At 40.6% G+C, this 16,657-nt stretch overlaps 1 protein-coding gene across 3 annotated transcripts in view; it reads right to left on the bottom strand.

Moving 5' to 3' along the window:
• BRWD3 (bromodomain and WD repeat domain containing 3) overlaps window positions 1-16,657 on the bottom strand; it is a 52,725-nt gene that overhangs the window by 32,827 nt on the left and 3,241 nt on the right. For all 3 annotated transcript variants that reach the window (XM_021405903.1, XM_021405901.1, XM_021405902.1), the window contains exons 5-8: window positions 10,765-10,915; window positions 8,294-8,392; window positions 2,151-2,311; window positions 76-297 (exon numbers count right to left, since the gene is read on the bottom strand). In XM_021405903.1, coding sequence (XP_021261578.1) covers window positions 76-297; window positions 2,151-2,311; window positions 8,294-8,392; window positions 10,765-10,915 — 633 coding nt within the window. The remainder of the gene's footprint in view (window positions 1-75; window positions 298-2,150; window positions 2,312-8,293; window positions 8,393-10,764; window positions 10,916-16,657) is intronic.

Below are 16,657 nucleotides of genomic sequence, written 5' to 3'. Positions count from 1 at the left end.
TTATCCCCATTTGCTAATCGACATTTGTTAGCACCATTTTATTTCAACAGCTTATGAAAAAGCATTATTCCTTACCTGTATGGAAGTAATGGAAGCTGAATGGCCCTGCAGGACTGCGACTGGGGCACAGGTTCGAAGACACCACACTCTGACAATCTTATCACAGCTGCCCGCCGCAAGCAGTGTGTTCTCGTAGTTAACAGCCATGTCAGAAATCTCAGCCGAGTGTCCTCGCAGCGTTGAGAGCAGGCGCCCATCATCTGTAGCCCAGATTTTGACCAAGCAATCATCTGACCCCTAATGCCACAAAAATTTCCAAAGATTATATAAAACAATATACACGTTATGTGTCCGTGATACACACATGGGCTGTGGATGAACAAGTATCTGAAGCACCTCGAGGTCATGAACTGCCAGATGAACAACTTCAGAGGGATTCCATAGAGACACATCTGAGTTTGGGAATCATTTTGTGGTGGTGGCAGGGATTTAGATGTTTGTAAAACAGAAGGCGCTTTTACAATTTGTACTAGTATATGGTGATCGCTGCAAATATAACATCTCTCAGTACCTTCAGTAGTAATCAAATTTCAGATGAGATGTTTCATTATGTATTACTAACAGGAATATTCATCTGTGTGAGCAGGACCAATCCAATACTAAATGTGAGGTCATCATAAGGCTGGAGGGAGCTCTAAGGAAAACGAGAACTTAACCCCGTGAGGCGCCTCAGAACCTCTGCCAGGCCCAAGAGCTGCGAGTCAGCTGCACCATGAGGGTTAGTTTTTGTTCACGGAAGAAAGTTGGACCACTAAAAGAGAACTCATGGGTATCACGTGCAACTGCAACACCATGCCAGAGAGAATTCAGTTTGGGATAGGATACAATCCAATAGTAGATTACTGTAAGCATCTTCTACCTGTAATAACGGCTACATAACTTCATACTTAGTCTGAATACTTATGACAATTTTTAGACAGTTCACAGATATTAGAACTATTCAAATATTAGAAAGAATACTAAATTTACCCTAATTCAAGCAAGCAAAAGAACATCAGAGTGCTACATTCAAGTCTCAACCTCTGTTTCTCCAGTGTTCTCCTAGGATCACCACTAAGCACTCAGGCACATCAACACAGTAACACTAAACATAATGTCAACATCATTTGACTTTAAATTACATTTCATTAGCTGCACATAAGTCCATAGACAAATCGGTTTCAGTACTTCATGCAACTGCAGATGAAAATGATTTTTTTTGGTATAGGTAAAAAATGGAAAGGCCCTCACTGCATCCAGAGTAATTGCCATAACAGTATCTCTATTTGACCAATTCATAGTTAGTGGGAAAGTTAGCAAGAAAACAAAGGCAACAATTAGCCTTCCAGGTAAACTGTTGCTAAAAGCAAACAGAGATATTGAGACAAGGGCAAAGAAAAGCCAAGACAGGGATTAGTGTTCACTGTTTAAAAATGCATTATTAGTTATTAATTTTAAAAATCTGTTAGATTTTGAATGTATGTTAATATATTCTAATGAAAAACTGAACACATTATTCATATATTCATATGAATATATACTGACATACTACAAATTTTAGAAAATACATTTAGCAGGGGTGTAAATTGCAGACAAAGTAGTGAGGCTCTTTATTTGTCACCGGGTTTTTACTGAAATATAAGAGGACTGCCAGAATTTACATTTTACCTTCTGGTAACCTTGGAGTTAAAAAAAAAAAAAAAAAAGCATTAAGACCGAATTCAGCAAGCAGCACGCACAATTATCACAAAGTCCAGAATAATTCAGGTGCCATTCAGCAAGAAAGACAATAATCAATAAACATGAGCACACATTTCAAGTGAGAGCTACAAGATCTGGACTGGAACAGCTCCTCTGTAAGGGTTGGCAAGTAGATAGCTAAGTTTCTGTCTACCAGAGCCAGAAGCAATTTTAAAATATCAAGGGGAAAGTGAAAACTAACTACAAAAAAGATATTTTTCCCTATTTATCAAATTTTTCTTCCATTCTTTTTCTGGAGGCTGCTTCTGCATCTCAATCAGCAACAAAAATGCTGCTAAGGGACTCAAAAAAAGAAGAAAACCAAACTAAGCAAAGCAATCTTCAAAGAAAAGTAACATTATTAGGCTTACTGTAAAAATTCTTCTCCCACTGCGATCAAAGGCTATACAGTAAACAGAAGATAGATGCCCTAATATCCTCTTGTGCATCTTCATCTGTTGGTAGGTGGATGTTGGGAACAAGTGGCTGAAACGTCCACATCCAGTTAACTGCCGTGCAGAAAGGATATTTACTGAAAGAAAAAAAAATTAAGACCTGGATTTTGTGTTCAGAACTCAAAGTAAACAAATATTGTATCCATATAAGATTTGGTAACAACTTTTATAATCTATAAATCTGAGCCTCTCCCACCTTATCAGAACATTCTGTACAGTCTTCCAAAAAATATGCAGTCATGAAGGAAGAAGCTTTCAAAACCTATTACAACACATGCTGCACCTGGTTTCCTAACAAATATTAAAGCAAAATAAAAAGTTTTCATCATCACCAAAAGTAATTCCGTGAGTTCAAATCATGAACAGGTAACAGATAGATACATTCTGTGGATTTTGAAAATTTGGTATTAGTAATATGTAATTCCCGTCTAACAATTTCCACAGATTTATTTTTGGATGACATTTTTGCTTGTTTGCTTAATTTGTGGTAAGAATAGATTTCTTTGGAAAGGGTCCTAGATCATATGTCAGGATCAGAGGTCTTCTATATGTTTCCCATAGTGTCTTTCCCATTACTGGCAGTAGCAGCAAATTCCTTTCATTTTTATCACAATATAAGAAGAAGAAATACACAGCACTGATGGAAAGCGCTCCAGTCAAGAGCATCAAGCACAAAAAAACATGCAACAACAAATGATACCATATTGCTACACCTAGGAATCCTGACAAAAAGAGGCTGAAACCTCAATGCACAAAAGCATCAAGTGGAAACAAGCACTGCTAGCAGATCCACTGATGGTAACTGTGAACTCTAGGAAACAAGAGGAGAGATTAAGCATGAAATTGATTGCCAGGACACACCACTGGAGGAAGATCATCATGGCTGCAGAACACAGAAATACGCTAATTCTGATCTTTGATCTAATGTATAACTTGAAATGACTTTTGGCATTTAATTTTACCTGTCCTAATTCATACCACTTGAACTCTTGACTTCAGAGTTTTGAGAGTTCTTTCTGAATGCCACTCGAGATACAGTGCTGCTGTACGGGTGGGTTTGCAGAGTGCTTGCAATAGGAGGCTCCCTGCAGATCCCCTTATCTTGTGTACTGCACATTGCAGTAGGCAGGACTTCCCAGGAGCTGCGGGAAGCTCTCTAGTGCCTTTCAGCCCTTTAGTTTAGCAGTGTAATGAACAACTTGACCCACTTTCTTAATTGCATCATCACACTTTTTACCTGTCTACACACACACCAGAAAAAAAAAATATGGAAGATGTTAGAAAAAATTTACAACGTCAAGAAGCATCATTTCAAAGGGTTACAAAGGGTAACACACTTCTGTACATGTGTAAGGTTGAGGCATTTAAAAGCAAGCAAAAAAGAAAGAGGCATTTAAAAGCAGAGAGATAAGCAGGGAAGAAAAATGAATTGATCCAGGTTTATAGAAACTATTTTTATTTCTCGGTTTTATGCCCTGATATTTGGGCTATTTTTAATAATTCAGTGCAACAAAAATGCTACATATTAGGAAAAAGACACAGCATGAAAGAAGTACGTGCTTGCAAAAATCATCAGGCTCCCACCATGACCTTATCTTCACTCAATATTTGTTTTTCATGCAAAAACACATACTCAGCAGCACTAAAGAAGTAAAACGAACTAAGCCAAATTAATTTACTACCCGCCTAATATTCAACCAATGTCTGATGTTATATAGGAACTGTTCTATTATATAGAAACTGCCTCCCCCAGCAAAATAGAAGTGAAACTTTGAACCTTTTTCCTGATCTCTAACAGGAGGGAACAGAGATCCCCTTGTGATAAATGCAGTCAAAAGGTACCTTCTGCTTTGCCTATGCGTTATTTTTTATGTATTGTTTAGGCACACCAGTTTAACACCTAACTTCTTAAAAACATTACAGTTCCCTTTCCCCATCACTTGGAGACGTTATTAGGTCAAAGCAGAGACATAGCAACTGAGCAACACAGTAATTCTGTGCCTTTCAGTGCATTCAAACACATAGTAACAGTGTACTCGACTTGAAACAATTTCAGATGGCTTTGAACATTTTTAACCACACACACACACGAGCGTGAATCTAAAAGGCAAAACTGTTTTTCAATATATTCCCAATAATCACAATACCTTCTGTGTACAATGTTCCCTTCTGGAAACGTACCACTGCTCACTGTTGTAACTCACACAAAGGACACACCGTGCACGAGGTGTAACAACAGCCAGACACAAGAGCATCTTTGAACAAAAAGAAGGGAGCATTCAGCGCACCTGATTCTCACCGTAAAAAAGCTAAGTGTGAACCAGAAACGTGTACCTCACACACAGAGCCAGGAAGATCTCAGTCTACCTCCGCTTCATAAACTCTCACTGCCTTCAAAGGAACTGTGAAGTAGCACTCATACACACCTCAGAAAACAACATACCATACACAAATCTAGTTCTCATATTTCTTGGTAGAAGATCAATGGGTGTAATACCTATATACAAGATAAAGAGCCCTGGGAAATCTACCTTCTTTAGTACAATAAAGTTATTACACTCAAAGCCTAAAATCATTAAAAAAAAAAAAACAAAACAAAAAAAAACCCTGATTCCCACAGAGAGAATTAGCAAAATAATATCCCTAAAAACTTTGAGCAACTCATCTAATTAGCTGCAGCGCTTTGTGCCATACTGGGCCTAACAGCTGCCACTGGGGCCCGCTCCCCATCCCCTCACTATTTACTCCTAAGAAAAGCTTTCCAAACTGTCTTGATGCTTTGTGATATTAACAGGGAGCACATCTAGTCTTCTTTTTAAGAAATGAAGCAACTTCTTTCCACAAACAGAACTGCCTTCTCCAATGAAGTTCTGCACTTCTAGCTGTTATCATGACTGCCACCCACGTGCAGTGATGCCATGAACCTCGCTGCTGCTGATAGCCTTTCAGCAGCCAAAACATTCCTTACTCGCAACCTTCACAATCTCCAAAACGCTCCCTACTGCCACGCAGAACTTGTCACACTCTCCCTTTGGGAAGGAGAGATTGCTGAGCTCAGAAATGAGTCCAGGATGTGATCCTTCTTGCAGCACACTGGTGGGGATGTGGACTCCCATTTCCGTGAGCCCTGGCTTACAAAAGCACCAACCAGCAGCGTTAGCTTGGGGTTGCTGTGCAGGAAGACACACGCATTTTTCTGCTTCTCACAGCCCCTGCTCCTTGAACATACACACTTTCAGAAAAACTGCACCTCTAGTGCAAGTACAGACGTCACTGTAGGGAGTGCAGGGGACTCAAACACGCCGTAAAACAGCAATTCATACATGGCAACCTGTACTGCTAAGAGATAACAAGACAACTGTGCCATCAGGCCTGAAGGCTGGGTACCTCTCAAAGCATGCAGAAGAAACACACCACGAGCCTGGATTTCACATGGACACTGGGAAACACACGCAGTTGGCTCACACATGCCGAATACTTTCTGAAAGAACAGAAGTGTCACCAAGACAGCCAGACCTGCACAAAGCACAGGAGCAAAGCATTGTGGCTTTCAGAGCTGCTGATTTCATGGAACTTCATTTAGTCCCAAAAATACCACTACCACAAGACCTGCAAAGAAAGAGATTGAAAGGCCACACTCATCAACTTCACCACGGTAGCAAGCTTAAATCTTTATCAGTAGAATGGAAATGATATAAGAATACCTATATCTGCAATTTCTACACCTGACTTACCTGTCTGCACAGGCAATTGCACAGTCATTTCATTTCATGACTGCACATGATGCTGGACATCCATTCTTTCAGCCCAACTACTTCCAGCACTTGAGCAAGTACTTCCAGAAACCTCCAGGCTGTCCCCATCTTCCTGATCCAGGCTGTCCCAGGCTGACTAAGCCAGCATAGCACAGGAATTCACAATCATGTTGAAATATTAAAAAGCTTCTGTGTACTTCTTTGTTTAGTGTTTTAAAACAAGACACAGATGCTGCAGCATCACTCACAAAAAAACCCCACTCAATTTTAGACAAATACACACAGAATAATTTTTGACATCCACCTCAGGAACAGCCATTGGCAAATAGCAAAACCAAGTTTCTGCCTCCTGTGCACCTTGAGAACAGGACATTTCTGTATTTTTAAACTTTGTCTATATTTTTCTCTCTAACTAGTAGTTTATATACCTACACCAAGGAGGACTGTATTCTTCTAGAAACTGGTATTTACAAAAAGGAATTCCTGGCTATAGAAGACTCACTTCCACACAACACTTTTGTGTTTCTTATTAGCAATTTGTGGGAAAATACCAAAACCAACAAAACATTCTGTTCTCTAAATCACTAAACAGTCACCAAGCAAGTAGCAGAGACCTCTGTCATGATAGCATGACAGTGCTGAAGTCCAATCTGCCACCATCAATAACACCACATATTCCAAAAAAAACACCAACCAACCAACCAAACAAACAAAAAAACCCTTACCAAAGTTTAGATCCAGAAGCCCTAATAGAAATACAACTTCTACAGAAATTGAAGCTATGCAATCAATCTATAATCCAGCTTATTAGCCATCCGCCAACCTAAGTGCTAGTTTTAAAGTCACTTCAGAACCAGTCTAAAAGAATAAATACAGAGATATGCACAGAAGTAACCTTACCAATGTATGGAAATAGTTCCTTCTTTTTTAGTTTACACAGTACAGCTCAAATTACCTGACAAAAGATGGAAAACTACTAAGGTAATAGTTAAATATGAATTAGTTCTAGGCAAATATCCATTTCTCTCTCATACAGAAGACCCGTATTAACTTCGCTCTTCTGTCACTGTTGCCAGAACACCACAGACCTTATGCAAAGCGTGCTATTGATTTCAACCACAAGCAGCCTCAACTTCGTCCCTTTTGTGTCAGATAAAGGTTAATTTTTAGTAACAAGAGACTGTGAGAAAGTGCAGAAGCACAAACAGAGGAACAGACAATGTAGAAGCAGAAGACTGTCACCATGATCCCTGCATCTCTAGAGGAGAAATGGCTGGGAGGAGGATGCAATCTCCTTGAAAAGATAAACTATTTCCAGAGATTAAACAAGGGTTGTACTCAAGAAGAAAAAAAAAGAAATGCTATCCTAAGTAATCTCAACATTCTGCTTTTTTAAGTTATATTAATCGTGCTAGTTGGATAGAGTTCAACAGAAAGACTTCCCATTAGAGATCTCCACTTAACAGATAAGAGAAATGCACATGAATGAATCCCCTAACCAATCAGGGGAAGTCCATACAGCTGCACAAACACTTACATGGTAATCATAGATAAAATACCCTAATATGAAAAGCAATCATGATAGACAGGACTTACATGTATGCCTGCAAGAATCTAATTTGTTTGCTGTAAAAATGGCTAATGAAAATTTAGACCATACTAGGAAAAGACGTTTCAGTTTAAATAAAACAGAGCCCTTTGATGATAAATAAGCAGAATGCATACAAACATCTGAGTTCTACACAAGTTCTTTGTCCAATTGAAAGCAAATACAAGTGTTGGTTTGGTGATTATTTCCTTTTATAGAGAAGGATGTTGCTAGTAGTCTGGTCTGCTTTCTGTCATAACTGAACTAAAATGAATTCTTGAGACACAAGAGTTATCTGGGAAGCAGGTGCTTCATTCTGGCTAAGGATCTTGAATGAAGGATTGCCTACGTGCTCCTGTGACCATGCCTATTCAATCATATAGACATATGCACTTATTACATGGGTGTATCATAAAAAATAGATTAAAGCCTATTTCTCTCCAAACAGGAAGGTGCCTTGCAAAGCCTTTTAACGTGGGCACAATGTTTTAACATGTGTACATATATTATAGAAGGCTGAAGTCAGAGCAGTGGAAAAACAGTTTTTGTACTGTCAGTGATAATTGTTTTTTTAGATTAATTAATGGTGACATTTCAAAAAAAGCCACTAATGAAAACCCAAATTAGTATTTCAGCCAGAAAGAGTAACTTTTAGTTGGAACATTAATAAAAACATGGAGAAGGAAAAACCACCTTATTTATGTTTCAAAACTCACCCACGTTTGGTGGCTTCCCATAATTTACAGGCAGTTCGGGAGGCCGGCCCCTGTGAAGAGCTGCAAATGCTGATCCCTTCCATAGTGTATGTCTGAAATCTGTATGGGAAAAGATTAACAGCAGGTTAGAGAAATGATCAGCCAAGCCAAGCCCAACTGACCTATTCTTCCTAGAAGCAATAGCATCAAGCAGCACCCCCAGCATCCTTGACTGTCATTTCTCAGCCTTCAGGTTCAACTGCTCCCAAGGAAAAATAAGATTCATCTTTTTAAGTAGTTTGTCAGAAATTTAACTGGGACGAGTTGTTACGCTGATTTCTCATTCCTAAGCAATAGGACTGTAAATGTTTTCAGCTTGTTTTCACTTCATTTTGGTGAATAGTGTCTAATCTGCTGGTAAGAAAAAGACAACAAAAAAAGTAGGTGCACTTTGTATTGAGGCAACACTGAATTCTGATGTGGTTTTAGACCTTTTGGAATCCCAGCACATACAGGATCTCTCCTTACAAACTGTACATTTGAGAATACACTCACATACATTTTCTCCCTGAAAAGAGGAGAAGGGAATTTGTTTTTCAATAAATCTGTTTTCTTGCAATTAGTGGCAATATGCCCTACCTTCAGATACTCCTCTGCACCCCTGAGCTCCTCCCCCTCCAAACAGCTTTTAAAATGAAGACTGTTTTCTTTAAAGGCACTCCAGCTACATGTTGCCAACTGGCCTCAGAGAGCCTTCTCTCTAGAACAATAGCAATTTTTCTGAGACTGTTCAGAGAGCCTCAGAAATTAGACCTGGACTTCTTCCATTTCTGGCCATCTGGAGGGGAGAAATGAGCTGCCACAGTGAATAAGAACTGAAACAGAAGGACAGTGCCACAGATTGGTGGATCTGCATATCACCAGCCAGATCTCTGAATATGCTGCGTACACGGTTACGTGACTCAAAAAGACTCCTGAGAGCACCTTCTGATTACAGTCCAAACTGCTGCACCTTAAAAACAGCACTTAGACTTTTCAAAATTGATCAAAATAGCTGTAATTGGTAAATGAGCTCATGGAAGCTTCATACTGAAGCACAAGGGTAAAAAAAAAAAAAAAAACCACCTGTATGCATCCGTTTTAAAAAAGGTATACTGTTCCACACTAGTGTGTGCACACCAAAATGCACAATGTCACAGCACCTTTTTTTTTCCTGAAGGAAAAAATCCCACCATAAGTCCAGCAGAATTCTCTTTACAATAAATCTGTCACTTAGCAAGCACTACACATGTCAGCAATTTATCTAGCCTCTGTTCTCCCAGCATAGATATGTTCATTTCCATGTCTTCTTCTAAGATGCAAAGCGATATGAAACGAAGAAACATTTTGCTGCAGACCTCGCTGCAAACCTGAAGCTCTCCAATTATAACAAAACATAGATTCATCCTCCAAACTTTGGGTAAGTGATTGCAGACACCACATCCATCAGGTGATATCAAGTGGATTAGCAAGAAGCTACTGTCCTTGTTATGCATCTGAGTCTGACTTCACATGCAGAAAATTAAGTGCTCAATTACCACTGAAACAGGAAGGTCCAGCTCTCCACCCCTGCTCCTCTCCCAGGAGGATGCTCCTGCTGCCTTTGTCACCTCCAGCACCCTGATCCATGAACTCATTTAATTCTGTACTATAGCAATAGCAAGTTTTGCAACACTTCAGCTCTGAATCAGCACATCATACAATCAGACAAGTTCTGGCTCCTACCGGGGAGAAGTGGCAGGGAGGAGGGAAGGGAGGAACCACTCTTTTCAATAGCAAATGGCTCTCAGAACTGCTTAGTTATAACACAAAAGTGTGCTTTCAGGAACATTATCTCAAGCAGAGCAGTTTTTCAGAAGAGCTAGACTGGTATCCTATTCACGAAGGGAATGGGGGACTTTGTTCAAATTAAATTCAAGCAAGGACAAGCAGGAAATTATCACCAAAGAATGTCTCACCTTCTCCTACCCTCTAACTGCTGCCCCAAATGCCACCCTACAATTCAACCTGTTTGCTCAGCCAGACAATCAAATAATGGAACACACCAGCGTGAAAGATAGCCCAGCAAAAGAGACACTGTAGCAGGTTATTTCAGACATGCACACATGTTCATGTATTTGGAAACAAATGGCTATTTTTTAGGTGGATCAAATCTCTCACCCAGTTCATCACACTGTTGACACAAATACCAGTCCAACACGCTGGGGAGGGAAAGAAGGAGAAGTAACACGATCAGGCAATAACTGACATAGAGATGGCATTCCCAACCAAAGACACCGTATGTAACAGAACTAGCAGTAGCTGTTTTAACAAGACTGCAGTAAGTAAGCAGGAGGTGAAAAGCAGAGAAGATAAACCAGGGTTTACACAAACACAGATAACACAATACGGATTGAAATAAAAGAGGTTTCACTCCTCAAAACAAAAGCAGACAGACAAATTGAAAATCTTACCTTTTGCTGCCCTTAAGAGAGACTGCCGCCCAACACCTAGCAAGGTCTGCACACCTAAGACGCTCTGCGGGATTTCCTTGTCTAAAAGCGGTCCAAGTCTCTCACAGATCCTAAGAAGATAATCCGGAGGGATGTGTGCATTGACAGCCACCTAAACATACAGATAACACAGGTATCTGAAAATTGTTTTATTCTTGCTTCTGCAAGTATTTCTTTTTTTAAAATTCCTATTAAAATATTAAAATTAGTTACTTAAATAATGTCTAAAATGAAGATGGTGAAAGTATCCTCAAAATTAATTAAACCTAAGATATATTCTAATGTGTCACAGAATGTAGAAAAAGTCAGACTAGAAAATCAAGGTAGTAATAGCTAGAGTCTATTTAGAATACTCTTTAATAACAAACAAAAAATCCCTGAAACACAGCATTCTCAGTGCATTAGTCTGATCAAATGAAGTACTGCCTGGGGGCTTTTCCAGTCTGTTTTACCTTTCAGTTCATTCTTCTCACATGCACTATGTTCTGCTTAGCTGAAAAACCCTTGCCTGACATTACTGTAAGAAGCACACGTACCGAAGCCTGAAAACCCTAAATAATATCCTTAGAGCAACACCCAGTCCCTATTTTCTAACTGCTAGGAATAGTAGCTTTAAGACCCACGTGTCAGCTTCTAATTTGTTATCCCGAGAAAACATTCTTCCTTTTCTGCTTTAGACAGAGACTGTTTTCTATGGAGATATAGTAGCTTCCCCAGCAGCCCGTCCAAACAGCAAATACGCTTTGCTGCCTTATCTAGAGTGCCCTGCACCTGCCTGACTCCTACTACATCCACTAGCTGCCAACAAAAATATGCAACATCAGAGCCCATTTGGCTCCTTCAACCCGGTATGCAGAGCTACAATCATCTCTTTTCTAAGATCACCAATAGCAGGCCCTTCAGCTCGTGGGTACCTGGGATTGAGAACTGAGAAAACACTGAACTAGAACTATTTACAGTTGCTGTATCTGTCACAGCACTATGAAGAATAAGGTGACACTAAAAGAGCTTTTTGTATTTCCAAGCCACAAACTAATGCCAAGTAATACTAAAGCCAACCTGAAAAGGCCAGAACAGCATTCATTGCAAAGAAACAGCAGCAGGCACATGCCTATGCACACTCCCTGCTCCCACCCAAACACTGCAGCTATGTCCAGTTGCACCCAACACTGGTGAGGAGCTCTAAGCACTCTCCAGCAATGCAGGTCCCTCCCCATAGTCCAGGACAAGTTTTTGCCCAGCCTGACTACTCAATCAAGTTTCCCTTGGCATCAGCCCCAGTGCTCATCTATCACACTGAGAGCTGTTTCAGCTCCCCAGGCTCAGAGAACATTCAACCCACAGAAGGCAAAGGCATTCCACAGAGCTGACTGTGATTCAGACAAGTGTTAGAACTGGTGGAAAGGAAAGGAGAGGACCACTTTTCTTAACAGCAGAGCATCACCAGACAGGTCTAGCTACTCTGTTCACCTGCACCCCCAAGGGAATGCCAAGGGAATGCCCCGGCACAGCACAGGGAGTGGCAGGCAGCAGGAAAGAGGAACAGACAACCACTTCATTGAGGTGTGCTGCCAAAACACTGCTGGTTGAGCTGTGTCATCACGGGCGTTATTACCACATGTCATTGGGAAATGGTTCATTCCAATTGGGCGGCAGCAGTGGTGCTACCAGGGCCCAGAGCAGTGAGTCACGTTGTACAATGTCATCACCGCATTGCAGGCAGGATCAGCGCTGTCCCATAAATCCACGAGCAAGATTTTAACCGAACAAATCACAGCCTTTTCTAATGATGCATACAAGGTATTATTTAACTGAAACTAACTCAAACCCTCCCAGTCTGAATGGAAACTCTTTCAGAAGAGTACGGCTTCACCGTGCTACCTCTCAGTCGCTGCATGCCAAAGATCTGCAAGGCAATAGCAATCCATGTGAAAGGCAAGCTCCTCCAAAGCCCTGGGCTCTGTAACTCTGCAAGAAATATAAACTTGACAACTACATGAACGTGGGCCCACACCATGAATTTTCATACTATGAGCATTAAGGAGTGAATGCCCTGTACCGTGAATGCCATCCTGTGCTGAGTAGTTTTTCCAGCCATTCAAACTTCTTTTTTTCCAAAACCTTACAGTTCCAAAATGATATTAGTAGCTACCCAGCTGTGCAGCCAGTGAAGTTCAGGATGAAACTATGAACTGTCTTAGTTGTAAATTACACAGTATAACAGTAGCCAAAATGAGATACAGGGATTATCTGAACTTTTCTATTTGTCCTTCATTCTTAGCTATTTCTAAATTATAAATGTGTTAATGGTAAAAAAATGCTTTGTTATCGTGAGCTAGCCTCCCTTCACTATGTAAGGGAAGGATCTGAAACAAAGGCAATCTAAAGAGAAAATATGCAATTTATTAAATTCAGAGCATGAAATGTTCTTTTACATCTCCAATAATCAGTAGCATGTTTCTCAATCAACAGCTATCAATTCTAGCAGTTTTCAAGCTCAAAAGATTAAAAGAAAACTAGTAACCAATCCAGAAACAGAAAAACTTCCATATCAATTTTAGAGTAGAAAAAACTCCCTGCTCCTCTCTCTAGAAATGCAATGTTTCAGAAAGGCCGAATCGTTCTCTCAGCATAATGCAGCAAAACACGTCTCTTTTCACTCAGGAACACACTTTGTTTGAAGTCTCGGTGCTATTCTACGTCTGGAGAGAGGTGTTGGATTAAGCCTGGCAGCAGATATCCTACTGTGGAGACAGAGCCTGGCTCTACTTACACAAAGCACACTTTATTCAACAAGAAGAACTGACTGACTCAGTACATCTATTCAGAAACGGAATGCTACTTGGTTGCACAAAGATCTTGAAGGCATTTTTTTTTCTTGTTACAGAACAGCAAAGGGAGTGAGCACCAACACATCTGCAGACCTGCCAACACTCAAAGATCAAAGATGGATGCGCCAGAGCCCCGAGCATGTGGCAGCTATCTGCAGATGCCTGGCGGTGATTTGTCTGGGTGGTCAAGACGCTAAGCAGCTCAGGACACAGACATCTGGCTGCTCCCTACCAGACCAGGAAAGTTGGCGTATCCAGCATGGAGCCAGAGCTAAACCAGCACCAGGGAGCTGCCGAAGCAGCTAGATCTCGGCGCTCAGTTTTATTAGATCGTAAACTTTCCTCAGCAACATTTAATGTGGAGCATATTGCACAGACTGGGCACGTATCAAAGTGATCATTCCCTTTATTAACACGCCCTACTCATCAGCTCTGCCACCTGCAATCAGAACCGTACCACACTAAAGAAGAAAGGCTGCGTGGCTCTCCTTCCCCTATCATTTACACGTTCCTACAAACCACAGCAGCCTAAGTGGCCCCTAATCTGTATATTAATATTGTTAATTCTCCTGGTGTTTTTTTTCCATAGTAACTTCCAACTGAAATGCTTAAACTGCAGCCTGGAGCGGAACAAGCAATTTTGTTTTCAGGTTCCCAAAGGAATTTGAAACAGAACTCCTGCCTCTCACCTCTGTGTGAGAGAGCTGTCCATGGATTTTAAAGATCATTCCAAAAAGTAAAGCTGCAAACACACGCCTGAGAAAAATGAAGCCTCCCAGATCAGATTCACATTCAAAGAAGGACAGAAAAAGGCAAAGCTTGACATCAGCTACAGCCACATTTGGCACTCCACCTTTTTGCCATACGGCAAAATTAAACAGCTGGAAGCATATTATCACCTTCCCAAATGCATTAGAAAATATTTTTAGAATATTAAAAACTATTTTCAAAAAATAAATAGAAAATTATTTAAAAAGTAAGAAACTAGTAATACAGGCCAAAAACATGCTAAACAAGGAGCTTTTAAAGGACTGTTTTAAAATAACTCGGAAGAGCTGAAGACATGCTAAGTGAGAGCCAGTTCTACATACATACTGGGATAAATTATAAAAGCAGTTGTTGCCTTTAGATACAACAACCTCATACAGGTTAAAATATCAGAGCGCGAGACTACCACAGCACCACGGAAAAGCACTCCGTAACTTAACTTTGTTAAGCAACTGCACAGGTCTTATAGATCTAAAAGCTCAAATAATCGAGCAAAGTAAGTATGCCCTTCTAAAAACTCCACGTAAACAACTACAGGTGAACGTAACATAATCACAACTAATATGCAAATATGCTGCTACAGAGATAAGCAGCTGCAAATAGGGAACTATTACTGAAGTCACGTCAGGACTAGGAGAAAGTCATACCTCTAAATCTGTTTATGTTTCTGACGTTGGAAGTATTACAACATAATCTCAGACTGCTAAGAAAAGAGTCCTCACTGGGCAGCTAAGACACAGGCAAGAAGCTTGCTGATCCACGAAACAAACAAACCAAATCCCCTGGTATTAGTGTTGACAGTTTCTCCTCCCAAGAACGGTTCAATAAACAGGAAACAAACAAACAAAAAGACAACTCCTTGTGATTACTACCTATAATGAGATGTCTGTATTCCCAGGGTCTGGAACAAGATAGCTCTGAAACGCTTCTTTAGGGAATCCCAGGGAAACATTGCTTCAAAGCACCAACTCAATCTGATGCAAAAGCTGCACAGCAGAGGGAAGGCAGAGAGCAACGTGGGCCTTGGAAGGCCCCTTCCCACCAGGTCCTGGGGCAGGCAGGCAGGCAGCTGTGCAGCAGCAGCAGGTTTCTAACCTCCAGGCAGCCGCACCACGCTGCTCTCATTTGCCAAAATAACAATAAATTAAGAATCAATTGACAACTCTGTCAAGAAGAAGCAGAGGAGACCAGGAGGACCAAGACAGCTGAGCAAGCAGGAAACTACTCAAGACCTCAAATATGGAATCTCAGCAAAAGGAAGCTCAGATACCGGACTTTCACAAGATGTCAACAATATGCACACACAGAAATTCAAAAGCCATTATCCACCCAATTTCCTCAGGGAGAGTGGGTTGGAACTATCATGTAGCAGATGACATTTTCCTGAGGTGACAAAACTGTACCATCTCTCTGCTGCTAATGCTGGGACTGGCAATATCTATAAATAACGGCACCTCAGATTCACAGCTAGTTTTAAATCAATGCAGATGGACGAGGCAGAAACTCAAAGCCAAATCCCATAAGCTGTTCCATACTAGCGCAGCCATCCACAGATACAAATTCTTCACTCAGATACACTGTCCAACAACAGCTGATGTTCTGTTTTTCCTAACAAAACAGTCTTTGCCAGAATAGACAGTCCTTCAGAAAGATCTTGAAAACCAGAGCAGTCATTTTTATCAGGAATAAACAAAAATAATTTCCAAAAACTGTCCACTGGAGACTGCTCTGATAACCTAAAGCAGCTCAGCTCGAGCTGTCTGCTCAGCAGCTGGCTATACATTAAGCTGCTGTGGTTAATTTAAAATAGAAGTACTAATTGCGTGCAAGTTTGACATACCTAAGACCTTCATAATGAAAGCAAGGACCCTCCCCTTTACAAGCATGTTTCATGTCCCAAGACCACCAGCAGCTAATAGCAAAGTAAAAATCACTTGGAGCACACAGACCTTTGGAGCACAGCTGGACAATTATCTAGACAGGCAGACACATGTTGCACATAAAAAGTGCTCCAAAGTGGCAAGAAGCAGAAAACACAAAGGGAATGCAAATGTACAATGTGTTCGTATTCTCTACATGGCGTTGCTCACTAGATACAGTTCTTACTAGTGTATCTTAAATTGTTCTGCCTGGAAGTGCCTGACATGTAAAGTGAAAGACTAAGTTCAAATAAGAAAGAAAAATAAATCTCTTAACAGAGAGATTTCGGATCTTGACTGAAAGCTTTAGGGATGTGGGAGTAAACGTTAACTAGA

This window comes from Numida meleagris, chromosome 8, assembly GCF_002078875.1.
Source record: "Numida meleagris isolate 19003 breed g44 Domestic line chromosome 8, NumMel1.0, whole genome shotgun sequence".
NCBI lineage: Eukaryota > Metazoa > Chordata > Aves > Galliformes > Numididae > Numida > Numida meleagris.
The sequence above is the reverse complement of the archived record's forward strand: the minus strand, read 5'-3'. Positions and strand labels throughout refer to the sequence as shown.